The sequence below is a fragment of the Oxyura jamaicensis genome, chromosome 14 (genome assembly GCF_011077185.1).
Source record: "Oxyura jamaicensis isolate SHBP4307 breed ruddy duck chromosome 14, BPBGC_Ojam_1.0, whole genome shotgun sequence".
NCBI classification, from domain to species: Eukaryota; Metazoa; Chordata; class Aves; order Anseriformes; family Anatidae; genus Oxyura; species Oxyura jamaicensis.
The window spans coordinates 4142034-4166725 of record NC_048906.1 but is presented as its reverse complement, the minus strand read 5'-3'; the positions used below and the strand labels follow the sequence as shown (position 1 = coordinate 4166725).

At 42.7% G+C, this 24692-nt stretch overlaps 1 protein-coding gene across 2 annotated transcripts in view; it reads left to right on the top strand.

The window, feature by feature from the left end:
* The window catches only part of SDK1 (sidekick cell adhesion molecule 1), a 393889-nt gene that overhangs the window by 361260 nt on the left and 7937 nt on the right, over positions 1-24692 (top strand). For both annotated transcript variants that reach the window (XM_035340049.1, XM_035340050.1), the window contains 8 exons: positions 1238-1424; positions 2410-2547; positions 5559-5720; positions 6520-6645; positions 14376-14540; positions 17103-17240; positions 19250-19370; positions 19605-19734. In XM_035340049.1, coding sequence (XP_035195940.1) covers positions 1238-1424; positions 2410-2547; positions 5559-5720; positions 6520-6645; positions 14376-14540; positions 17103-17240; positions 19250-19370; positions 19605-19734 — 1167 coding nt within the window. The remainder of the gene's footprint in view (positions 1-1237; positions 1425-2409; positions 2548-5558; positions 5721-6519; positions 6646-14375; positions 14541-17102; positions 17241-19249; positions 19371-19604; positions 19735-24692) is intronic.

The window sequence follows — 24692 nt, the reverse complement described above, 5'->3', positions numbered from 1 at the left end:
AAAAGAGTGTTGCTATTTGCAGAGAAAGGAGAGCATGGGGAAACAGGGCATGCAGACAGAGAGGCAACTACGCTTATGCAGGCAGCATATCTGCTCCAAAAAGCAACAGACACAGCAGAGCTTGGGGCAAAAAAGTATTGAAGAAAACTAACTGAGCTTTCTATCTATCAATTGTTCCAAAGCTATTAGGAAAAGCAGTACTTCCTCCAAGCTAGAAGCCTGAGCCAGGTCAGATTTCACAAGAATTATTTCATTTCCTTAACTTTAACAAAATTAAATCATAGTATTAATTGCATTTGGTTCATAGGAGACAAGGACATTGCACAGGCGTGTTGTTTAGCTTCTCCAGCAAGAGAATGGACCCTCAGAGAGTGGAAATGGGCAAGTCTACAAACACTGGAGCTTGGCTTGGATTCAGTGTCTGGCTCTGCCTTTCTCCATGAATTTAGATCCATAAGCGAAGAAAAGCCAAGCCAATGTGAATAATCTGGCATCCCTTCTTGGCAGTAACAAGCAACCTTATATATCAATTCATGTTCTTTTCCTTTTCTATGTATGTAGATGGCTCTAACAGCTTGGCTTGTAGAGCCAAGGTAGAGTCTTGCCTTGGCTCATTCTTTCAACTTTCTGGCTTGCTTTGGCCTGTTGTAATGCTCTCCGTGCCAGGCCTGTCCAATAAGTAGGGCTGGCACCACTTTTCTCTTGGAATCGTCTTCTCCAAAGCCTAATTTTATGGCATCAGGATAAAAATTATGTAAGGCGAGAATGGGGAAAAGTACCTCAAGGAACTTTAGGGAAAGTCTTTATTACCCTCTTCAGGAAGGCATTTGCTTGGCTGTCCTATGAACACAAATGGTGAAACTGTTGTGCGCATAGAGGGACAAATTATGGGAGCATTTTATCAGGGTGCCAGTGCTGACAGGCAGCTAGCATTGTAGGGAGAATTCAAAAACTGACCTGTCATTGCTGAGCTCTGGCAGCTCCTATCTATTGTCATTAGGCCACATTCTTCAACTTGTGCTCTATTTTTGAATGATGTGCTCAGCTACATGGTCACAGGACTCGGGGTAATTTCCAAAGGAAAATAAAAGATTGGGCCCGTGGTGAAAAGCATTAGCATCCCATTTAATGGAGGAGTCCAGAACAAGGCTGCTCCATCTTCCTGATCTTTTGCAGCGGTAATGTTGGGATGTTTTAGAAGTGTAGGATATGCTAAAACATCTCGCTCTTCCAACAGATTTATTACTGGGAGAGCGACGTCCAAAACGACACAGAGAAAGTGAAGGTCCTTTTCCTTCCGGAGACGACTGTCCGACTCAAAAACCTGACCAGCCACACGCGGTACATGGTCTGCATTTCTGCCTTCAATGCAGCCGGGGACGGCCCGAGGAGCAGCCCCTCGCAGGGCAGGACACACCAGGCTGGTATGGGATTGCTTTCTTGCCTCAAAGCATGGACTTGGTGGTCATCAGCACGTAACTGGGCAGCAGCTGGGGTGGTTGTCCAGGAGAGTACTGGTGTTTAGAGTTACCTTTAGATGAGTCATTACATTATAATGGTTGTGGAGGGGGGAAAAAGGGGATCAGAAAATGCAATCATGGGAAAGGGAACAGTGCAACGGAAGCCAGAACAGACAGGCAGAATGACTGATCCCTCTGCAAGCTGATCCAGAATGAAACTGTCTGTGAGTCTCTTTGTGGCCTCTGCTATCACATCTGAAAATCTAAACTTGTCTACAGAGCCTGGAAATTCCCCAAGCAGTCTTGTGAGAGAAGTGCTGTGATTTTTGCAATTCATCTTTTTTTTTGTTTCTTTTTTTCTTTTTTTCTTTTTTTTTTTCTTTTTAAGCCACACAGACTGAGCTGTGCTGGATGTGACCACAGTGGGAGTGCTCCAGCAATGCAGCAGGCAGCACCGCTGTGGCTGGCCATGAGGAGGAAGCATGCACGTGAGCTGTGTGCTCACTTAGTCTGTCTCTCAGCCCTGCAATTCTGCTGCTCTTCTGAGGGATTTAATTTGAGAAATCCCAGCATCTGCAGCACTTTCCACCAGAAATGACAGGGGGATATCAAACTTGTAAATGCTGCAAGTTTACTGAAAATCAGCAGCTAGATAGAGAGCAAAGCCAAACTTAGTGTCCCTGTGAGAGTCTTTTCCTTCTTTGTCATGTCTCCTTGCTTGCTTTTGAGATCCAATTTTGCAGTGGAGTGGGTGGTTTTCTTAGGAGAGGCTGTGTTTATGATTGATTATGTGAAATTTTGATCCAATTGGTAAATCCCATTCTTAGTTTGTTTCATTTAGATTTAGGCTGGGGAAAAAAAAAAAAAAAAAAGTGTTCTATAATATATATATATGTATTATCAGATTCACTATGCCTGCTGCAATTCAATATATTTGTAATCCTTTCAGCACCCAGTGCTCCCAGCTTCTTGGCATTCTCTGAAATCACTTCCACGACACTCAACGTGTCTTGGGGCGAGCCGACAGCAGCGAATGGAGTCCTGCAGGGTTATCGAGTAGTCTATGAGCCTTTGGCTCCCGTCCAGGGTAAGAAAGACCTAAGATCATACATATTCATGGGAAAATGACAGAAATGCACTGAAGCATCTTTTATCTCTGCCCAATTTCCTACTTGCTCTCTGCCATTTTCCAAGAGAGGCCAGGTGGCAGAGGGTAAGTAAAACAATTCTGCTTTTGCCAAAACTATTCAGCAAACTGTAATATTGTGGAATATAGCTTTTGTCTGTCCTCTCTCATTTTCTTGCACAAAGTATATTCTGCATGATTTGAAAAGTCATTTTACTGCCATTGTTACCCATTGTGGGAGAAGAGGAAACTCAGCCTGAGAGTGCCTGATTGTCTGCCCATGTTGCACTATAAAATTGCTGAGTGGGCTCCATCCCAGAATAGTCGTCAGGCTCATTTGTGTTTCTTATCACATCATGTGTCACTTCTGTTATCGCAAAGATTGCCTGGGCATCAAATGCGTTAGTCATCACTGGTACCACTGCTACTTTTGACAGGGGAGAATAACTGTGATAGAGATTTAGTCGTGTCTGTTTACACAGAGTTTTCAGGCAGCATTTTTAGCCCAGCACTAGATTTAAGCTATACCACATCAATGTGGTGGCCACAAATGTTTCCTTCATTTGCCAGAACAGCAACAGAAAATAATTTGGCAATTTATCTGAAAACAAATGTAAATTAATTTCAAAGGTGAATTAGAAAAGATTGCAGTTTGGGGATGGTTTTATTAATATTTTAGTATTCCTGGTAGATTAGCAGTAGTTCAATAGGATGTCCAACTTTGGCAGTGTGACAGCAGGAAGAGTAATTTCAGCCATTGCCAATCCATTTTAAACTCTTTTCCAAAGAAATTAGGATATCAACCACTAGTATTTGCTGCTTCTGTAAGGAATAAAGATCTATATTGTCTGAATATCCATGTCTCGTGCACTGAGAAAATTATACTTAGGAATGAAAACATGAGAATAAAAGCACTTTCAGCCTTTATGGCTGGCAGATCCAAGCACAAAGAGCTAATGCGGAAAGCATTTCTAATTTTGACCAAGAAATGTGCACAGGGTATGCAGGAGGTTCAGGCTCTGTGGACATTTTCTGCCTTATATTCATTCTTACACAATGTTTAAGAATACATTTTTTTTTCCTGAAAGTATGGAAGTGTCAGGTCATACTTTCCCTAAATGCATTTGATTTAACCACTTCAGAATCTTTGTTTTCTTTTCTTCTCCTCCCCACCTCTGACTGGGCTCTTTCTGACTCCAGATTGTCTCCTCTTCCCCTGTAGAAGATTTCTGGGGCGAGCAGGGAGGTTATAGAGGGTTTTTCCTTCAATTCTAAATTTTTGCCTATATTTATCCCCCAGTTTCTACCCATTTGCTCTTGTGCCAACATTATTCTTTCATCAAACATTTATTCTCCCTCTGTGGTAAGCAATCCCTCCCTCAAAGTCATCATTTTGCTTAGAAAGATAGAAAAGCCGTGCTCATTTATTTAGGGGGCAAGGCAAAGCCAAACTAACTGAAGATGGAGCACATGGTGGTGCTGAATGCCACCAGGCAGCAGGACTTGTGGGGCCAGCAGCTGCCAGACCCCCTCATCCTGCAGGGTCCTCCCAGCCCCAGGTCTCATGTTCCTCTATGCCTGCACTACAGTAAAACACCCAGACCAGACCCTTTTCCTGTATCTTTTGACTTTTCTCCCATCTGTGGTTCTTGGCTGAGCCTCCTCACCATTGTGACACCTTCTGCTTTCTTGCTCATGAGCCACCAAGAAAAACCTGCATGTTTTGCAAAACTTTCAAACAGTGATGTGTCCTGTAGTGCAGTCTTCTCCCTGTTTGACCTTTTATTGTTTAAGCTTTACAGTGTTATGTTTTACACCATAATAGACAACAAAATTGCCCTGGAGCTTTTTTTAACAGTTCCTTCTTTTTTTTTTTTTTTTTCAGAACATTACTTTGAAATGACAAATGCTTCATGATTTGTCTCTGAGAAATGAAATAGTACACCTAGGGAAGGAAGGAGCACTTTTACTGCTTCCTCGTTAACCGAGGAAAGATTCTCAGAATTATAAATTGTCTGGGAGAAAACTTTGAACAGAAATCACTTGGCCATTATTCTTTATTTAACTGATAAAAACTGAAAGAGGCATCTTGATTTACATAAAATAAGCATTCAGATTGAAACACTTCTTCATTCTGTATTTTTTCTGGAGAGAAAACTAACAGACAGCTTTCTCAAGTGGGAAAAACATTTTTCCACTTTGTATCTTCTTGGTTTGAAATGTTACGTACATCTACAGGACCAAAAAATTCCAAAAGGACTCTGTCAATTCAAACATTTTTTGTTTTGTAAAATACTTCATGTATCAAATTATTTCTATTTACTTAGTTTTAGAAATTATCAGTAAGAACTGTATTTTAATTCATCCATGCAAGAAAAATTCTTAAAGAGTGAGGAAGAGTGAAACACAAGTTATGACTTCAGCTTTGTTCAAATTAATAGTGCTTTAACTGCATCCCCTTTTGCAGTGGTATTTATACCCAAAAGTTACCTGTGAGGTATTTGTCCCTCATTCTGCATTTACTTGGTAATAGTGTAAGCCAGGACAAGAACAAAGGAAAGAACCTGGAACTTACGTCCTCCTCCAAGGCAGCATTGTAGGTTACTTGGCAAAGAAAGCAGAGAAATGCTTGCATAGGAAGCAATCTGCAACGCTGCAGTCCTCTTCGTTTACCTCTTCCTTTCTTCCCAGAGTAATTAGTGAAGTTGCGTGTAGTCTCTTGGTAATTTCCCAGTTGTGTTGTAAGGTTTTTTTCTTGTCAGTACCCACTTATCAAGCTTAAACTCTAATTATACTTATCAGTGCTGAAAATTGGCTATTATCACTACTTAAACTCCTTCTAATTGTAAGAAATACTTTCTTAGTAAACGGTTAGATAATTTTACTTACCATCTAGATGTGATAAGCTATTTTTTTATTTTTTTTTTTTCACTGCAACCTTCTCTTATTTTTCATCTTTGTGGCTACTTCAGGGGTTAGTAAGGTGGTGACTGTGGACATAAAAGGGAACTGGCAACGCTGGCTGAAGGTCCGAGATCTCACCAAGGGCATGACCTATTTATTCAGAGTGCAAGCCCGAACCATTGCCTATGGACCTGAACTGCAAGCCAATGTCACAGCTGGGCCAGCAGAAGGTAAGTGGAACCATAAAAGCATGTCATGAGCTAGATAAGTTATGCAAACGCAGTGCAGCAGCAGGAAATAAAGCACTTGGGGCTTAACATGCATTTCTAAGCCAAGGAGAAGTTGAGTCACAGGAGCTCAGGGCATGATTCAGTGGGTTTCACAACTACCCATGAAAAACACGTCTCCTTTTTTTCTGAAATCTAAAAGACTGATGTGAATAAACAAAACAGTGTGAATAAATCATAACGCAAACTAGCCACCCAGGGAATTCAAAGCTACAGCCAGACAGCGTGGCTCATAATTCTGGTTGTAGTGCTATGCTTTGGAGTCAGAACTAGAATAATTCTGCCTAAACCAGCAGAGGTTCCTGGATGTAAAATCAGGAAGAATTTACAATTGTTTCCTCCTGACACTTTGGCTTGTGCACAGGGAGATGTCTGCAAATATCCTGATATGCCAAGAGGAGGCTGAAATTCAGCATTCTCTGCTTGATACAGTGAGTGTACCAAAACAGTTGGTTCTCTTATTTGATCAGTGATAACAGATAGTCTAACAAGGTAAAGTCCCTCCAATTATATCATTTTTATTCTTAACAGACACACCTGTAAAACCTAGCCATTGGTGTTTGTAATTGGTGGGACTAGAACCAGTACAAAAATTAGCCCAGAAGTCTATTGTACTGTTCTATATTGCACATGTGTTGACCAATACTTCTGGATTTTTTTTCCTTTGTCACTAGAAGAAATGAAGAATATCATACTATGTCTCTGATACCACACACATTTGCCATGTCATTTCATCCTTCAGGGTCTCCTGGCTCCCCTCAGGAAATTCTGGTGACAAAATCTGCTTCTGGGCTGACGCTACAATGGACTGAGGGAGATTCAGGAGAAAAACCCACAACCGGGTACATTATAGAGGCACGGCCCTCAGGTAAGCCATGGGAAACGTGGACAGCTTGGTGTTTTGAGTTCCCTTCCTTTGGTCCACGCTGAAACCCATCCTTCAGTGGAGAGATTGCTTGTCGTCCTAGTAAGCTGCTGGGATTTTGTGAGAGAAAGCTGTCGCCACCCAGTATTAAGCCTTTGCTGATTTATTACATGGTTTACCAGATTTTCTCCTGTTTAGGAATAGTCACAGAAAATTACCCTAAGAGCTCTAGTTTCCACTGTGCCACATCACTGGTAAATCATCCAACTGATGAACCAATAGAGTTAATAATTAAAACTCACTTAAATGCTTACAGCATCTCTCATGCGCAAGGACCTTTAAATACTTGCAAACTGTGCTTTGAGGACCACAGATAGAGATCTATCCTTCGGCAGCAGAACTCAGCAGCTAATCACCATTAATAGCAGGGACAGAACTGTAGCAGCATGCACACATGGCTTCCCCTGTTTGTTCTGCAGGGAGGGCATTAGTTGGTGAGAGGAGTCCCCCTCATCACCGTGTGTTTTTTTTGGTGCTTTCCCAGAGCTCCTGTGCTTCTGGCATTTACATTTCACTGAAGCTGCTTTCTGCTTTTTCCTGAATATTTTCCCACTTGGAGAAGATCATATTAAATTTAGGCGTGCTCTCCATCCTGCTTGCAGCCTCTCCTAGTTTGGTACCCCTTGCATATTTATTAAGTGCACACTTTCTGGTAGCCAAGTCATTGACAAAAACAGTGAATGCTGCCAGACCCCTACTTAATCTCACTTGATAAATTCCCTCCACTCTGACAGGGAATGCTGATAACCGTTCTCCAAGTACAGTTTTCAGCCGTTGATGCATCTACCAGATACTTGTTTCATGTAGGCCGTGTTTGAATGTCATGATGTCAAAAGCTTTGCTGAAGTCAGGATAGATGATGTCTGTTCTTTCTCCTCTATTGACAAGGTCTGCTATCCTGTCACAGGAGGAAATTAGACATGATTTATACTTGACATATCCATGTTGGCTGCTTGTTCTTTCCTTTTTTTACTTCTAGGTGCCTACATATTGCTTGATTATATATTGATTAAGTGAATGCTTATCTGTTTGACTATGTAAAGGATCCTAACTGTTTCTTGGATGTGTCTTAAATGTAAGGTTGTATTTAAACCCAACAATTTTAATAAAAAAATAAATTTTATTTTATTTATTTTATTTTAACCAGATCAGCGTAGTCTTCACTGAAGCTGCAAATTTGCAAAATCATAGTTGCCTTTGATAGAACTTGCTCTGCAGTGGCCCTAACATTTCTTCCTAATTTCTGTCATTTAATGTATTTTTTTTTTTCAAAACAAATTGAAGGAAAATGTGTGCATTTTCAAAGCACTGGAGTTCCCCAGAGTGATCAAGAGTTTTTTGAATTAGAGACATGACACCCAGTGCCTGTATTTGCCTTACATCAGCTTACAAGGCTCTGCCTTTATTTCCCTGGATGCAGAAAATACCCTCTCTCATTTGAACAGCACTGTTTACAGGTAAAAGTTTTAACAGGCAAAGTTAAAACCCTTCACTGAGGCTTCCTTACTAGCTTACATTTCCCCAGACAGGATTTTTAGAGTAAATCTGTTTTAGGGGGAAACCTGTACCGTATGTGCAGATCATTTGCAAGCTGGAAATTCAACTTGTGAGTTGCAGCACTGCAAACTGATTGGATGTTTCTGGTGTTGTCTCACCTTTGGATGTGCACCAACACTTTACAGTTCATGGTTAACGATGTAGGATTTGTGGTCCACTCTTTTTGAGTAGAAAGAAAATAACCCGTCCAAAGCAGGTCTGAGCTGCATTAACCCTGGGTCATTCCAGCTGGCCCCACTCCACTGATCTTGGAAATACACAGAAGAGGTCTTATTCTCCTGCTCTTGCAACCTGACTGTTGAGGCATTTAATTCCTCCTCAGATTATTTTAATCCTATTCATGCTGCTGTACCAAATGAACTAGCCATTTGTATGCTGGATTCTCACCCTTAGTTCTGGTTGCAGCTGTAGAAAGCGTGAAATGTGATCCAAGAGAGGAGACGAACTAATTGGAGCGCTTGCTTATTTCACACAAGTGTCGGCTTCCTTTCAGTACCGCTTTTCTTCCTCATCTCTGCATGGAGGAGTTTGAAATCTGAATTATGAGCTTAACAAAGGCAGAGAACTAATTCCTCCTGTCAGGTCTGGCCATTCAGAGCCATTTCTGTTTTAATACAATTCTAAGAATTTGCTTCTGCATGTTGATTTATATGGGTAGTAGAGCATGGTTTGGAGCAACCTTTATTTTTAAGTACTTGTCCAAGAGAAGAGCAGTTGACTTGTGCCCTTCACATAAAATCAAGGAAGGAGAAGATATTCATCCTTCTGAGATCAAAAAAGGGGCATTGAACAGACAGATGAAAAGCTTTAGCTTGTTGCCAATATTCAAATGCAATACCACTACCTTAGTATTTCACATCTCAAGTGTCATCTATTATAGGCCTCATTACCCCAAACGTTAAATGCTGTATCATCTCATTTTGCCTGCTGTAGCTCCCTGCCAAGGCTCTTCCATCAGAGTAAGAGGGTGGCTTTCTGTCATAAATGGCAAGCCCCTACCCTCTTTTGTCACTTCCCTTTGAATTTTTCAGTGCCCTGCTGTGTTTCACAGGGCTCTAGCCGTCCTGCTGGGTTTAGCAGTGGTGGCAGCAGGCAGCTGAGATTGTTCATTTGATCTCCCCGTTTCTCCCTCGGATTTATGGAAGGTGACCAGACTGACTACCTCTTGTGCATTTTGAATATACTCAGACACCAGCATGGAGCAGGCAAACCAGTATTTTTTCCAGTGATCTGTGCTAGAGGAAGACAGTACAGAAACAGAACTGTTTTTCTTTTCCTTCAACTTCTCTGTCCCTGGAGAAATGGATTCCAGTTTAGCTTCTTGTGCATTACAAGAAATGCAATTAAGCAGCCTCTGTCACTGCCATAGTAAGCACTCCCTAGACATCGACTAGGCTGGCTAAGAAGTGGGTATTAGATCATGTCCTTTGTTTCGATGTGCAGAGCAAAAGACAGAAATGGCACATCAATAAGGTTCCCAGCACTGCCGGTGGGAGTGGAGATGGTGGGTGTGCCCCTCTTTTCCCCACTGTGTGTCATCTCCAAGGCTCCTCTCTCTGTACTGTGCTTTAATTTAATGTCAGGCGTGCGGCCTGTAAAGCATTGAGCAGGCCCACTCAGGCTTTCCTTCCTGATTATCCCCTATCTGCAAAGCAGGTGTTTCTGCACAGTGTCTCCGTGACCCCCTCTACCAGGAGGACACGTGCATGTGTGGGCCTTCATGCATGTATTGGCCTGCTACGGTCGTCTCGAGCTGTGGGGCAGCTGAGCAGATGCTCAGTCAATCTGTTTTACAGCTTATGGCATCTTGGGGAAGCCTCCGACCCAGGATGAGACTGCTGAGGTTTCCTCATGTGCTTCCTCTCTCCCCACCATGTGTTTTGGGTTTTGTTTGTTTGCTTTTCCCAAGTAGGGAATGACTTCAGGCCAGTGGGAGCTAATTGCAGCTTACTGTGTTTCCAATAATAACACTTCTAGCACTCTGGCTGGCATGAATAAGCTGGTTAGGCCTCAGATCAGCTACAAATCATCCACTCAGGATGTAGACAAGTCAGAAAAGTGTTTTCTTTTGTTCCCTCAGCTGATCAGTTCCATGAAGGCGGCAGACGTTTTGGGGAAGAACTTGTCTATTTGGAGTGAGGATTGTCCTTCCCATAAATGCTGTTTTTCGCTTCCCACACCCCAAGGGCAGATCTCACTTCAGTTTTCTTTCTGGTGTCTTGAGTAATGTTTTCATGTTTTCTTCCTTTTCTATTTATTTTTAAACAAATGAGGGAGTGCAGTGTCAAACATGGACTCAAACCAGCAAAAGTCAGTAAATTCAAAGTGAAGGGTGCAGCTGCATTGCCGGCATCTGCCATGGGGCCTTTGGTTCGCTTCTGCTTGCAAACAAGATGCTGAGGCTGACAGTTTGTCAGCCTTCACTTCCCATTCTTGTCCTTTCGTTAGTTTGCATGATAATCCAGCCCTTTGCCTCTGACAAATGCATCCCCATTTTAATTTTGCCCTCTGTAGGAGGAATGCTACTCACATTCAGCTGGTCCTTAACTCTCAGCTGCTTCTCCCCTCATAAACCACCTAATGTGTAATTAGGGGAAAGTTTTACAGCACAGCCCTCCTCTTTCTCCAAGGGGGAAGGCTGGTGTTTAAGACCCAAATAACTGACAGCTTTCCATCTCTCCGGCTGCAGCACGACAGTCGTTTGTTAGTGGCTGGAGTTAGCAGAGCCAGGAGCCCTCATTACTTCCTGACATTTTTATTCGGACCCTGATTAATTGCTTGTGAAAGCATGCTGGCCTGTAGGTGCCATGCCTGGGCTACACCTCACCTGGGTGGTGAGTTGCCTGCACAGGAGGATGTCCAGGGCAGGCTGGGCTCATGGTAGGTTGGAGGTGGTTTTGATTTCTTTTATAATTTAGGTCTTCTCCCCATGCATTGTTAAGAGGCTGAGAGCCCACTGAAAGACCATGTGAAATACAGAAGGGGACAGATGTTACTGCTCGCGAAGGCTTCTGCTCCAACACAAGTGCAGTGCCAGCTGTGCTGCATGGCACAGGACGTGAACCAGGAGCTGACTGGGGCTGGCTGAGCCTTGTACCTCCTTGCAGGGGTCCAGCATCACAAACTTGGCTTATCTTGGTAGTTTTCTTGAGTTAATACTCAGTTGATATCCCAACCATGGCATGCACATCCTTCCTCCCTAAACTGAGTGGAAAATGATGTGTATGGTATACTAATGATTTTCTACGGAACTTAAAGGCCAATCTTTGCTATCACAGGTGACCTTCTAATGAATTCTATCTCAGCTGAACTTCTAACATTTAGAGCCAACCTAGTTTTAAGGGATGGGGGAAGAGATGTGGTGAATGAATTCACAGGTCTTTGTTCAATATTTAATTACAGAGCTCGGTACTGAAATAAAATGCTTTTTTAGTTTGGATGTATCTGACTGCAATCTCTATCTACAAAGAGATGCCTGAATATTCCAGATGGAGATGAGATAAACTGAAGCTCTGTAATTAAAGCCTTATCGGCCAGAGCTGGGGAAGCTGCAGACTACCCTATGCGTAGCATTTGCTTGGTGTCAGCAGTGGGGGAGACATAAGAATGTCCCCGTCTTTCCAGAGCATCTCTGAGTCCCAGTGAGGCAGGAATACCCCCAAAGAAGCATGCACCAGCAGCCATCGTTGCCTCACACCATCACCACCATAGCCAAGGGGACAGAGAGGTAGAAATGTCACACTAACTTCTCAAGAGTAGTTTTACCAAGTTATTGCAAGATTTACCGAGTGGTTAAGTTTACATTTCCTTGGTCTGTTTGATATTCTGCACTGTGCATCCTGATAGGTTTGAGAAAATGAGCAAGAAAGTGTGTGTGTACAGTTGTGTTTGTGACAATGAGCGTTGAACATTTCATTTCTACTGTTGCCTTTTCTTCCATCATTTAAGCGTATTTCAATGCAAACAAATTGCTTTTCAGACAATTCACAATGGGCTCAAATTCTCTTATTGCTGTTTACAAATGTGTTTATGAAAGCTCAGGCAATTCTAGCAATTATGGCAATATTTTATAATCTGAGATGCTTCTTCTTAGTATTGGTGGTTGCAACAATCCAACTTTGAAAATGCATCCCTCACTCCACCCTTTTCGGAGAAACTAAATCCCAAACTCCCTTTTTATTACATTGTAAGTTTACGTGGTAGAAATAATCTAGCCATCTATTGCCCTGTAAAAGGGAAGTCAATATTTTATCTCTTGTTTTATAGCCATTGTAATATCCAACTAATACATAACAATGGTACATTATGATAACTTCATTATACTCTGATCATGCTGGTGAATAATGTATTGGTCTGAATTTTAAGCATGACAGAAAAATTACCTATTTTTATTGTTCTTCAGTATTTCTCAGTGTAGCTGGAACAATAACATTTCAGCTTGCTTTTTGCATCCACTGAGACTGCCAAACGTCATGATCAGAAAAGATGTGGTTTGGGGGCTGTTAGTCAATGTGTGTGTTGCTAGACGTGCAGCACGTTACAAATTACAGAGCCAATATTTACTGATGCCAAAGTTAAAACATTCACATGGAAAGGCACCTGCAGTGTTAATCAATCCATCTTTGCTTTTGTTCCCTGTTGCACAGAAGTAGGCGGAGGGCCAAATTTTGCTCTGTTACACCAGCACAGTTTCAGAATTGCTGCAGTGACTTCAATTAGTTTACACGCAGGTAAATGCAAAGCAAATGAGAACAGATTCTGACCTTCCACTGCCACAGCAGCAGAAGTCGCTAAGGGTAGTGCTGCTGGCTCCGGCTTTATTGTTACCTTGATAACACCTCAAGTTACAGAAGTCATGCTGATGCTTGAGTCTCACAGTGCAGAGGGCTTTCTTTCAAAGCAGGCGGCTCCTGTGCTGCAATAGTATCTGTGCTGAGGTTATCACTGTACTTCTACTGCTGTGGGACATACAGAGAAAAATAGGCATTGCTTGAACAGCTTTGATAACTAAAAGTAGAAGCCTGATCAGGTCAGATCCTTACGAGCTGTGCTGGCTTAGGCTAGCTGAGAGTTTGGCACCTTGTGTAGACAGCCATTTTGTCAGTGGAAGTGCTGGGCACCGGTTGTTATAGAAAAGCAGTCTGTTTAGATTAATGTTTGATTCCTGCACTCAAAATTATTGACTGGCATCTTTAATTATAGTTGGTTTTGTTCGTACTGGTAACAGCATCCATCTTGTTGAAAGTTCTTTCCATTGAAGTCAAGTGAATATAAGATTACGCATATGGATTAGAGACCGGAACGGTGCCTCGTCAGGATACACATCAGGATAAATGTCAGTATGGCTGTTGAGAATTGAGATTACCCTACTGAAACATTCTCATCAGTTATGCAGAAGGCATTGTGTTTCCAGCAACTTTTAGAGCTTTATAACACAAACAAAAACTCACTCCTGCTTGAAAATGCATGGCACAGAAGTGCAGTGCCTGCTGCCTCTCTCTGTGGGCTGTGCCATGCTGCAGTCCAGCCCATGTAAAAGGATGTCTCTATATTGATACTGTGAAGCAAGCAGCACGCCAGTGGCACCAGTCCACCAGGCACCAGTTCATGCAAGGCCACAGTGCTTCCTGCCAAGACCCAAATCTGACATTAGTTTGCAAACCTAACCTATGCACTGGGAAAGTGAAGTCTGTTTTGCAATGTGAAAAGCAGGCAAAACCTTTGCAATTAGGACTCGTTAAAATACCAGGTTGCTGTGGGCTTAGTTGCTCTGTCAAATAACAGGCATGCAGATGCATCCAGCATACCTGGTCAGGAGGGACCCAGATGGCTGGCAGCTGCTCTAGCCACCTTAGGTCACCATGGGTGCTGCTGCAGGTTTTAGCGGAGAACTCTTCCATCTGAGCTGTTGTAAGACACCCGTCATGAGTAAATCCTTTTACAGATGGGGTCTTGCAGGGCAATCTGACATTTGTGTGTATCACTGAGCAGCCTTCAGGTAAGCATGTCCACTGCCTGTGGTTAAAGCACACAATTAATGACAATTATTTTCCACGAGCAGAAGGAAGTGCCAAGTCACACAGTTAACGCTGTTCCTCTCCTTGCTGCTTTCCCAGATGAAGGACTGTGGGACATGTTTGTGAAGGACATCCCTCGCAGCGCTACCTCCTACACAGTCAGCCTGGACAGACTCAAACAGGGTGTGACCTATGAATTTCGGGTAGTAGCTGTCAATGAAATTGGCTATGGAGAACCAAGCATTCCCTCTGTGGCAGTATCAGGTAATCAAGCTTTTTGTTACCTTTTCCAATGGAATTTCTTACTGGGAGTGGAGGAGAAAAAAATAAAGTTTCTCTTGTTACAATAAATCATCAAGACCAGCTTGTTTTCACTTATTTTAAGACAAAAGCAGAGTGAATCAAGGCTTGTTATTACAGTATACTTTACTCTCAAGGGGAAAAATAGTCATGTGCCATTTTTAAGCTTGACAACCTTCTCAGGAAGTCTGTGAGTGTTTACATATAAGATTTCTTGCCTAAGACTAATTTGCAAAGTCTACGATGTGTTTGCTTTTTCTTCTTCCTCCTCTCCTAGTCTGTTGTTTTGTTTACTCTCCTTTCTTCTCTGTTCCCAAGGTTCTGTGATAAGCAATTTCTGTGTTATTTTGTATTTAGCTCTCAAGAATGTAGAATTATAGTTTCCCCAAATTATCCATGATATCCTATGTGCTGGTAATTCCAGCATATTGTGATACCTCCAGTCTCCCTTCATCACAACAGCTACTTGGTGGTGCTCACGGACTCTTCCCACCCACCTGCTCTGTTGTGGTTATTCCTGGTAAACAGGGCTATGTGAGCATGCTTCCAGAGTCCCTTTGAACAAACCAGCACTCTAATTTCTTGAAGGAGCTTCCATACCTTGAAAAGCAAATTCCATTCAGCTTTGCCATGTTTGGACAGCTCAAGTTCGATGGCTTCTTGTCAAGTGGGAAGCTCGCCCTTGTGAAAGTTTTTCTCAGTTCTCCTGTTACCCTTGCAGAGAGGGTTGTGCTCCAGGTTGCTTTTGAGCAACAGGTCTCACCCTTGCTGTGTCAGCAAAGACAGACGAGGAATAAAAGAACCTGATAAAATGTCTTTGTGATTCAAAGTTCTGGAGAGTCCCGAGAACCTGGCAATGATCCAGTCCCTGGAGTGGCTTTTATCTCTGCTTCTCGAGTGAAAAGCATAAACACCACTCAGCGATTACCCAGCAGGCTGGAGTAGCAAATGCTGCTATCGCCATCACGGCTGCATTTGTCCTTACACAATTAACCACTTAACCTGTGAGAGCTGTCTATGGATTTCAGTGTGAGTGCTACCCTTCTTTTTCTCCTTCAGGACAAGGGCATAGACAACCTACTTCAAACACCAAGAGTCAGTGTTTTTCCTATCTGTGGTTTCACAGAGGCTGTAACACAATGTAAAGGGTCAGTAATCATGTCAGTCTTTCCTTTCCCGGAAGACATTATTCCCCTGAAGCCAGGCATGCAGCTCCTTCTGATGCTTTTTATAAATAAACTGCTTGTTTGTAAGTTCTCCGCTTGAACAGAACTATTTAATTCACCTCCTTTTGATGCTTCAGTGTTCATCTCAAATTGCTGCATGAAAGTAAGAGGTTTCCATTGAGATTCACAGTCATAAAAGTATACAGCATTTTAGGCTGGCCACTTCAGCTAGCACAGGGAGGTATAAATTGCACTGAACCTGCTCAGCCCAGCATGGCTTGTGCAGTTTGCCTTTAGGTCTTTGTTGGCCTGGACTGGACTCCTAGCAAAGAACAATAGTGGCTACTTTTCACTGCTACAGAACACCCAGTGATCTGGAACAAATTTAAGCCCATACCGTAAGGCTTACAACAGACATTTTCAGATCCAGGGTCCAGGACAGCGAGGGGAAAAAGTGTGCCTGGGTTCAGTGATAATGAGGATTTTGGTTGAAGCTGGTCTCCTGGCATCACCAACTCTTATGGGTGTTCTTTTACCTTATGGACTACAGGGAAATACTATACAACTGCTGATTTGTGCTACAGTGGCAGCACTTTTTCACAGAGATGAGGGATGCTGACAAAGAGAATATCACTGAAATAAAAAATAATAATACTTACTACTTCAAACCAGAGTGGCAAGATAACTCTAGAAAAAGGAAGTTAGTATCATTTTGTGCCTCCAATTGAGGTCAAAGGGAATGAAATTACTTGAGATAACACAAAATTAAGAGACTTGCATTAATGTCAATGTGCCGCATGTTGGGCTTGGCTTAAGCCACTGAGGATATTGTATAGAACAGCAGTGACTGTTGGAATTTGGTGTTTAAACTACAGAGGTACTGACTCGATTGTACTTTGTTCCCTGGCACTGGTTTTATTTTTCAAAGAGTCATTTAGCAGCATTTTGGCAAGGCAAGCTTCTTAAAAAGTGGAGTAGCCATGGGTCATGACAAGTATATTAGTGGCTCCTTTGACCCAGGGAGTATTAAGCATAGCTGAGAAATGTAGGTGTGCTGGGCTGTGGGAAGAAACCTGCTTACCTTCACTTGGTGATAACTACTTCTTAGCTAAGGGATTCTGCAGTGCTGCCCTGAGTGTGAGAGATGCTCGTGAAGATGTTAGAGCTGTGGTATGCTCCTATTCTCTCTGTGATCTAGAAGTGTCAGAAAGCCTTTTGAGGGTCTTATTTTCAAGTGGACTAGGTTATTTCCATTGAACACCTCTTCCCTGAGCACTGTTATGGATGTCGCTCACTGTGGGGAAGAAGGGGAAATTCTGAAGGAGCATAAGGAGTTGTTGTTTGTCTTTTGCTTTTTCAGCACAAACAGAAGCCCCTTTCTATGAGGAGTGGTGGTTTCTGCTGGTGATGGCACTCTCAAGTCTGATCCTGATCCTGTTGGTGGTGTTTGCATTGGTCCTGCATGGCCAGAGCAAGAAGTACAAGAACTGCAGCACAGGTAAGACATCATCTCTGCACTGTACAGGTACTCTCAAGAGTTGCAGGAATTAGAAATGTCCTCCCTTAGAATCTCTGATTTCATCAGCATGGACTCTCTTTATAGGTATTTTGTTTGGCAGAAGACTTGGATATTTTTACTCTCTAATTTGGTAGAAATGGCTTTTGCCCATAGCTTTACTGGGCAAAGAGTGCTGGATCTTATCAGGTTTTGGAAATTAACCAGCCATGGGCTTGGACAGGACAGCATCTGGAAGTCCCAGGGACTGTAGCAAAAGCCAAGGAGTCTGGGTCAAATGCTTGGCAGAAGACCACAAAAAATGAATAAGCTGAGACTTTATTTAGCTTAGTTGTCATTTCCTGATAGAGGGGGAGAAGGTTTCTGCTTTTCCATGTTCATACCCAGTGGAAATATCCTATGCCTGTATGTGTGAGGACTATATCATAACCCTTTTACATTAAATAGGTTGCCCAGCATCTCACATTCATTTCCTAAGCCAAGCTACAGTTATGGGGCTGGGACCAAGGAGCTAGAAGTCTTTGTTATTTGGGCCTGTTAGACTTTAAGGCACATGAGCCTCTGGCTTTGAATTTTCCTTTACTTACAATTTTTACCAGTCTCCTTTTTGAAAGGAAACAGGAACTGCCTGCTCTGTAAATAAAAATGTTAAAAGAGTCCCCTTTCAAAGCACCTTGTTCTGGAGCACTGAATATTGTTTTTAACCTTTTCTTCTTACGTGGAAGGGCTGGTCATGTGTGTTAATTCTCAGATAGCCTTCTCCATCTCCAGCAAGAATTGCTCTGCTGCTAGAAGGTGCCAAAAAGGCACATTAATGAGTAGGATCAGGTGGATGAGTCTTTGCACTACCCATTCTAAAGGATTAATGTAATGAAGGAGTCTTGAAAGAATCTTCCAGGCAGTATTTAGCAATTCAGTCCCAAAGAGAAGATCTTTTATTTCTTTATAATTCACTTCTAAAAAGCGTTAGAAAATCAGATTTTAGTCCCATGGGATATGAGATGAAAGAATACCACGGCATTTTACCAAGTTAATGCTATTACATATTTGTATGCATAGCTCATAGGAAATCGCTCATCTTCTTAGTTTTGCTCAGTGTTTGGGGGACAGACATGAAAAGACAGGTCTGACCTGTACTGTCAGATATCAGTGTTCACACTGAGTCTTAATGTAGCATTGAAATTGAAGTTGAGGATAAAGTACCTGTCTGCTGCAAAGTGGCAATGTGCAACCGGTCTTTCTCCCCAGGACACTAGCTGAGCTCACACCTTTGGGATTATAAAGAAGAGCATGGGAGAGAATAAGCTCTTGCTATATTTCATCACCAAAAAAAAAGAGTATACTTTGCTGTATTTCCCCTCTTCTGCCAGTCCCCTGTCCTTTTCCCTGCCTTACCTTTTCTGGTAATGTCTCACGCCTATGTCTTATCCTCATTACAGCTCTGACATCTTTTACCCGTTTACTGCCCACTGACCCTTTCTCTTACTTTGCTGCCTTCTTGTCCCCATCTTTTTTATTTATTTATTTATTTGTTTGTTTATTTATTTATTTATTGCATTTCCTAGTTTTACTTTCTCTTGCTTTCTTTCCATCAGTATAAATGGGATTCACATTACCTGGTTTATGGCATCTTCAGTGGCTACCTGAATTACTCACTTGTATTCCATTCATAGTCAAAAGACAAGAATAAGCACACGTGGAGCACAGTTCATCTGCATTATTTTAGATACCTCCAAATGAAACACATCCATCCATAACTCCTTTAATCCCCTCTTTTGGCTCCTTCTGCCTTTTTGCACTCCTGATATGCTCCTTTCTTCCACTTTGTACTGATTTACCAGTAACAAAGGTAAAGAGATTTAAATAATAATAATAATAATGAATTAATAATCTCATAAAACAGAAAGAAGGGGAAGTTAGTGACTCCTTACAGTTGTACTTAGGGGAAAAATACTCATGTTTCAGCTGAATCTTTCGTTGCCTGGCTCCAGGTAAAACCATCTCCAATGTGGAAGAGTCAGTCACCTTGGATAACGGAGGCTTCACTGCCCTGGAGCTCAACAGCAGACACCTAAACATCAAGAGCACCTTCTCAAAGAAAAATGGAACCAGGTAAGAAGCTTGGAACAACACGCTCCTGGAAATGGCTTTTCATCTAGGTTCAGGCAGCTGTTAAATAGGCAAAATGGAGACATTGTTGTCTAGAGGATCTAGGGAGGACTTTACTGCCCAAGTCACTGCCCTAGGCTGTGACGCTGGCTTCTAAGCATGATTTAATTGTCTCTTTAACTGTGTCGTTTCAGAGAAATAACAATATCCCATACACTCACCTGCTATGTTTCCTAGGTCTCCTCCTCGCCCAAGCCCAGGAGGGCTGCACTACTCTGATGAGGATATCTGCAACAAGTACAATGGAGCTGTGCTGACCGAGGGCTTGGGCCTGAATGAGAAGCCCTTAGAAGTATCAGAATCAGAGGTAAGTGTTTGCCTTTGCCTTGCCAAATGCTTACCAATTTTCCCCCGTGAATCCTGGAGAGTCTTTGAAATGCCATTCCCATGCCTGCCTTATACCATTGTCATTATTTGTCTGTCTTGGTGACTTTAAAATGTCATATTCCTCGGGCTGTTCACATCACATTTTAAAATTAAAATGTCCCAAGAGGGAATCACAAACAGGACCCAGCCAGGGCAGATTCCAGATCTGTCCTTGGCAGATATTCACAGTTTTCCAGTGTTACACAGAAAGGCAAACACAACCAGTCAGTCAGCGTATGCTGACTTCTCTGGTAAGGAGCTGCACATCCCCTTCTGCGCATGGACTGCAAAAATGGACTGCGCATGGACTACAAAAGGAGTGCCTTTGGGCAAACAAGTATGTGCTGCAAAATAACCATCTGGCTGCAGCTACTGTCTGGACACGCTCTGGAGGGCTGCAGTGACTGAAGTATGGGATGTGCTTTGAAGTTTTCACAGTGCCTTTTTTAGACAGCTGCAGCAAACACTAAGCTTTGGAAGTGTGGTCTTCTCTGGTGATAACTGCATCCTGTGCTACAGTGGGAGTAAGCAGAGAATGAGTAACCTGCCAGGGATAGCACTTGCTGTGAGAGCCCAGCATTCGGTTTTCGAAACACTCCAGTCTACAACATTAAGCTAGCACTAAAGGAGCCTTCTGCTCGGGTTGCTTTCAGACTCTGTTCTCCAAGGAAGGTGGTTGTATGCCAGCATTGTACATTTGGCTATGCCCTATCATCTGTCTCATGTCCCCTTTAAGAAGAAGTAAAGTGATTATGGTCTGCAGAAGCCCAACAGTGGCCATGGGTGAATAGGCAGACTTCAAGGGACGTACAGAAAGGTAAATCTGTCTCTCAAATTGTGTGTTGTCAGCTGAGAGCCTGACGAATCTGAGCTGACAGCACAAGAAGCGAGCAGTGGGCCAAACCACTCCAACCTTGACCCTTCCAGCAAGAATAAATCAAGAGCAGCAAGTAGTGAAAGAAGATGACAGTTCTCATCTGTAGCTTTTCTGCACCTGCAGCTACAGCTGCTTTTCCTGGCTACCTAGCTCTCACCTCCTGTTAATTACCACGGACAGCCTGCTGCTTTGTGCTGCCCTATGGCCGACCCAGCGTGTCGGCAGCTTTCCTTGGTGTAGCTGGAGCTGCTGTCTGTGCGAGGCACAAGTGTTACCTCCAGATTAAACCCACAGTGCTTTGGTCATGTCACTGTAACAACCCAGCATTAAACCTGTCATTAAAACAGTTCGCTGAGCATGATCATGAATTTAGCTCTAGCACCTTCTGACATTAATTTCAATGCCCCATGTGGTATTTCCTGGTAATGCGCAGAAGTTGTCTTGCAGGGTGTCATTACTGCCTTCTATATGCACAATTTGTGCAACATAGAAGAAAGTGGGGGTTTGTTTTGTTTTGTTTTCTCATGCTATTATTAATATTATTTATTTACTGTGTATTGCTGTCAAGCCTGAAGGTCTCAGTTGAGATTCTTGTGTTTTCGTGAATCTGTGTGTATGTATGTGAACAAAATGTGCCTCCTGTTTTTCCTTGGGGCTTAGATATGCAGCCCTTCTGTATAATGTCTTTGATGCTTGCTTTTTTTTTTTTTTTTTTTTGGGGGGGGGGGGAGTGCTTTTAGGCATGAAATGTTAATAGGCTCCCAGTAGTGGTAGCAAGAGGAGATGCTGCCTTTTGATCAGCCTGAAAATGCTGTTTACGTTGGCTGGTATAGACAGGAGGTGAGGGTGGAGGGGGGCAGAGGTGGCTGTAGATGTTTGACCGCTCTGTTTTCAAATATTTGTGTACCTATTAGCTCTTCCTGTTCGTCTTTTCTGTTCTTTTGGTTTCTGTTCTCAAAGGATATCTTAACAGACAAGCTGTTTTCTGAGAATTTCAGAATCTCCATCTCTTTTAGCAGGCAAGGGTGTTTCCTATTATATGAAAAGTTAAAGATAGCTTTTTTATATAAGAGCTCCACACGTTTGGTTCTTTCCGGCAAAAGGGGGGGGTCCTGATCCTGTTTTCCTCTAATACATCCTTGTGCGGATCTCAAATTTCACTTAATACAATGCACGTAAGGGCAGACAAGGCCAAAAACTGTGCTTTTGCTTTCAACCCACGTGTCATCTTGTTGCTTCTCAGTTTTACCCCTATTGCCTGAGGTGTCAAGATTTTACATGGAAAAGAAGGGAGCTCGCTGGCTTCAAGTCTCGTGGGGTTTACTGAACATGAAGAAGAACTTTGTGAGAAACTCTCAGGCTGACTGACTGCATTTACAGCACAGCTGCCTGGGAGCCTTCCTCTGAGCTCCCTCCTGAAGAGGAGAACAAGAGAGAAATGACGAGAAATTCTAGCAGACCAAGCGGTACTCTAAAATTCATAAATCAAGTGGTTAACTTACTCCATGTCATGAAATCCAAGCACCAGTACTGTTAATGAGGTTAAAGCAGTTTAATTGGCAGGTATGGAGCAAGAGAGTGCTAAAAGTGTAATTTCTAAATGATTAATAATAATAGGCTTTTAGATAATGAGTCAAGTGGACAAAGCTCTGGACAGGCAATCTGAAGAAATTTGGTGTTCACCACGTGCAGAAACTTGATGATATATCTGCAGTGTCATCCAGCCATGGAAAAGCAGTATCATTGGGGGGTAGGGAAGGGTGTTGTACGTTTGCTTGTTCTCATGCATCTTTGTGGTCTCGAAAAACTGTTTTCAGGAGATAAGATTCTCCCAGATTGCACCCATTATCAGTCAGCACTGACTGCTGGCAATGCTCTGGTCTTCCAGGCTGCTCGCTAGAGTCTAACTGATTTTCCCTTTCTCATAAGTTCCCACTTAACATTTGTTAGGGAATATGATTCAACTCGTTTCCAATAAAGTTCTCAAGTGATTTTGACAAGTTGGGCACCACGTGGAAGTCAGCTGCAGATGACACATTCAATGAGCAAGGGCTGCCATGTCCAGAGAAATCTGTTTGCCCTTCTAGGTCACCTCATCTCTTACAGCATATGCACTTCATGTCAACCAAGAGAAGCTGCTGCCATCTACATTTTTAGAAATAATCTCCAAAAGCTGTTTCTTCTCCAGTAACTTAATATAAATATATACATATATAATTGGAACTATTTTCAAATTTCCCATTGACTAAACTAGCCAGCTCTGGTGGCTGTTCTGCCTCCGAACAGCATTTGTGCATTCCATGCTATCAATAAAATACGTAAATAGCCTCTCATTTTCGGTATTTATTGTTGCATAGACATCCACGCACCCCTGGTTGACAGTCGGTAATGTCACAGTACACCCAATCGCGCTCCAGCCTATGGAGGTTTCCAAGGTAACAAAGCCACAGCCGCACTGAAGGGCGACGCAGAGCGGGGAAAATGGAAAAACAAAGCAAAAAGCCCTGCAGCGTTTCTGTTTACTCAATAGTTTGAAAAACACTAGAAAGTAATCCCCTAGTATAAGCTGTCTGTATTGTCATGCAGAACGTTTATTTTTCTAATGCTTGATTTTCATCAGAGCAGAGGGGGATGTAGGACTGTAATTTGGAGAATTCCTTGCTGGGCAGGGCAGTTATTAGTACCTTGTTTGGAGTAGACCTTAGAAGATACTTGGAAACATGGACAGAATAATCAGTTCCTGTTTATTTTGAAGGAAATTTAAAGGAAAAACAATTTATCATGACTAATGAGTTGATTATCCTTTCCAGCATCAACACAAACAAAGGTGAAAGGCTGAAGTTAGAGGACGCTTGTACAGGTACACAAGTTTCATGAAAGTCCCTTCTGAAAGACACTGGCCTTATTTACACTAAATTAGTATTCTCTTTCAGTAGGGATAATGGACTAATTAGCGGACAGCTTATCAGCAGGTGGCCTAGTTTTAAATTCCCTCTTTCTGTTCGTGGCAAGTCCAAGTGACACTATTTCAAGTGGCAGCAGCCCATCTAAAAGTGTTCCCAGTATTTCTCCTCTTTATTATGTTGACTTCTGGCAGTCTCAAAAGGATTTGGCTTGGGTACAGAAATTATATTAGTTTTGTGGGTAAGTATTTTCTCCTAGCAGTGGACAGAAATCAAGTGGCTGCATCGGTATTGTTATACCTAGCAAGTAATGCATTCTTTTTCTGGATTCAGCTGCTTCTCAGTATTTCTTCTTAGATCTCTTGGCCTTTTAACCATCTTTATGTTTCTGTACATCTGTGGGGTCATCAGGAAGACCAGTAAGTGTGTGGGTTTTTTTTGTTTGTTTTTATTGTGTGTGACACCTCATCTAAGCTGATGTGATCCCTCTCTTCAGGAGGGGCTTGTTTCTTTGGGGGCGGCTGAGTGTGTCCAAGGCATTAAGACTGACTTTGGACTGGGGAAGGAGTCAGAATACATGGCAAGGGCAGTGGTAGCATTGTGCCTTTGATGGAGGGAGCACATCCATGGCATCTGGAAGCTCAATTACAAGTTTCTCGTGAATAAACCGCAGCCACCTGCCTCTGCCCAGGATGCAGAGACTTTTCCTCTGGGTGCTGCCATCATCCCCCAGCTCCCCAGGCACTTTTTACTTTAACATCAGACTATGAAGCTGCAGCATAATGTTTGGAGATTTAGGCTGGTGCCAAGAACAACTTGTTTCTTGGTAGGAATGAGGAAATCGGATCTGCAGGAAAAGTTGGTTGGCTCTGCAGCTGAGGACCAGCCTGCCCAAAGCTGTTGCCCTCCCTCCCTGTCATGCTGCCACATCTGCAGTCATCAGAGGCGCTTTTGTTGGAGCGCCTTACAAAATAGACAGGGCAGTGCTGGCAGGATGGTTCCTGCAGCAGTGCCAAGACTCTGGAAGTGCTCTCTGCACCCACTGGCTGCGAAGTATTCCAAATCTGGGGATCTTCCAGGCATGCTGCAAAAACCACCTGTTCAGGACGGCCTTTGGAG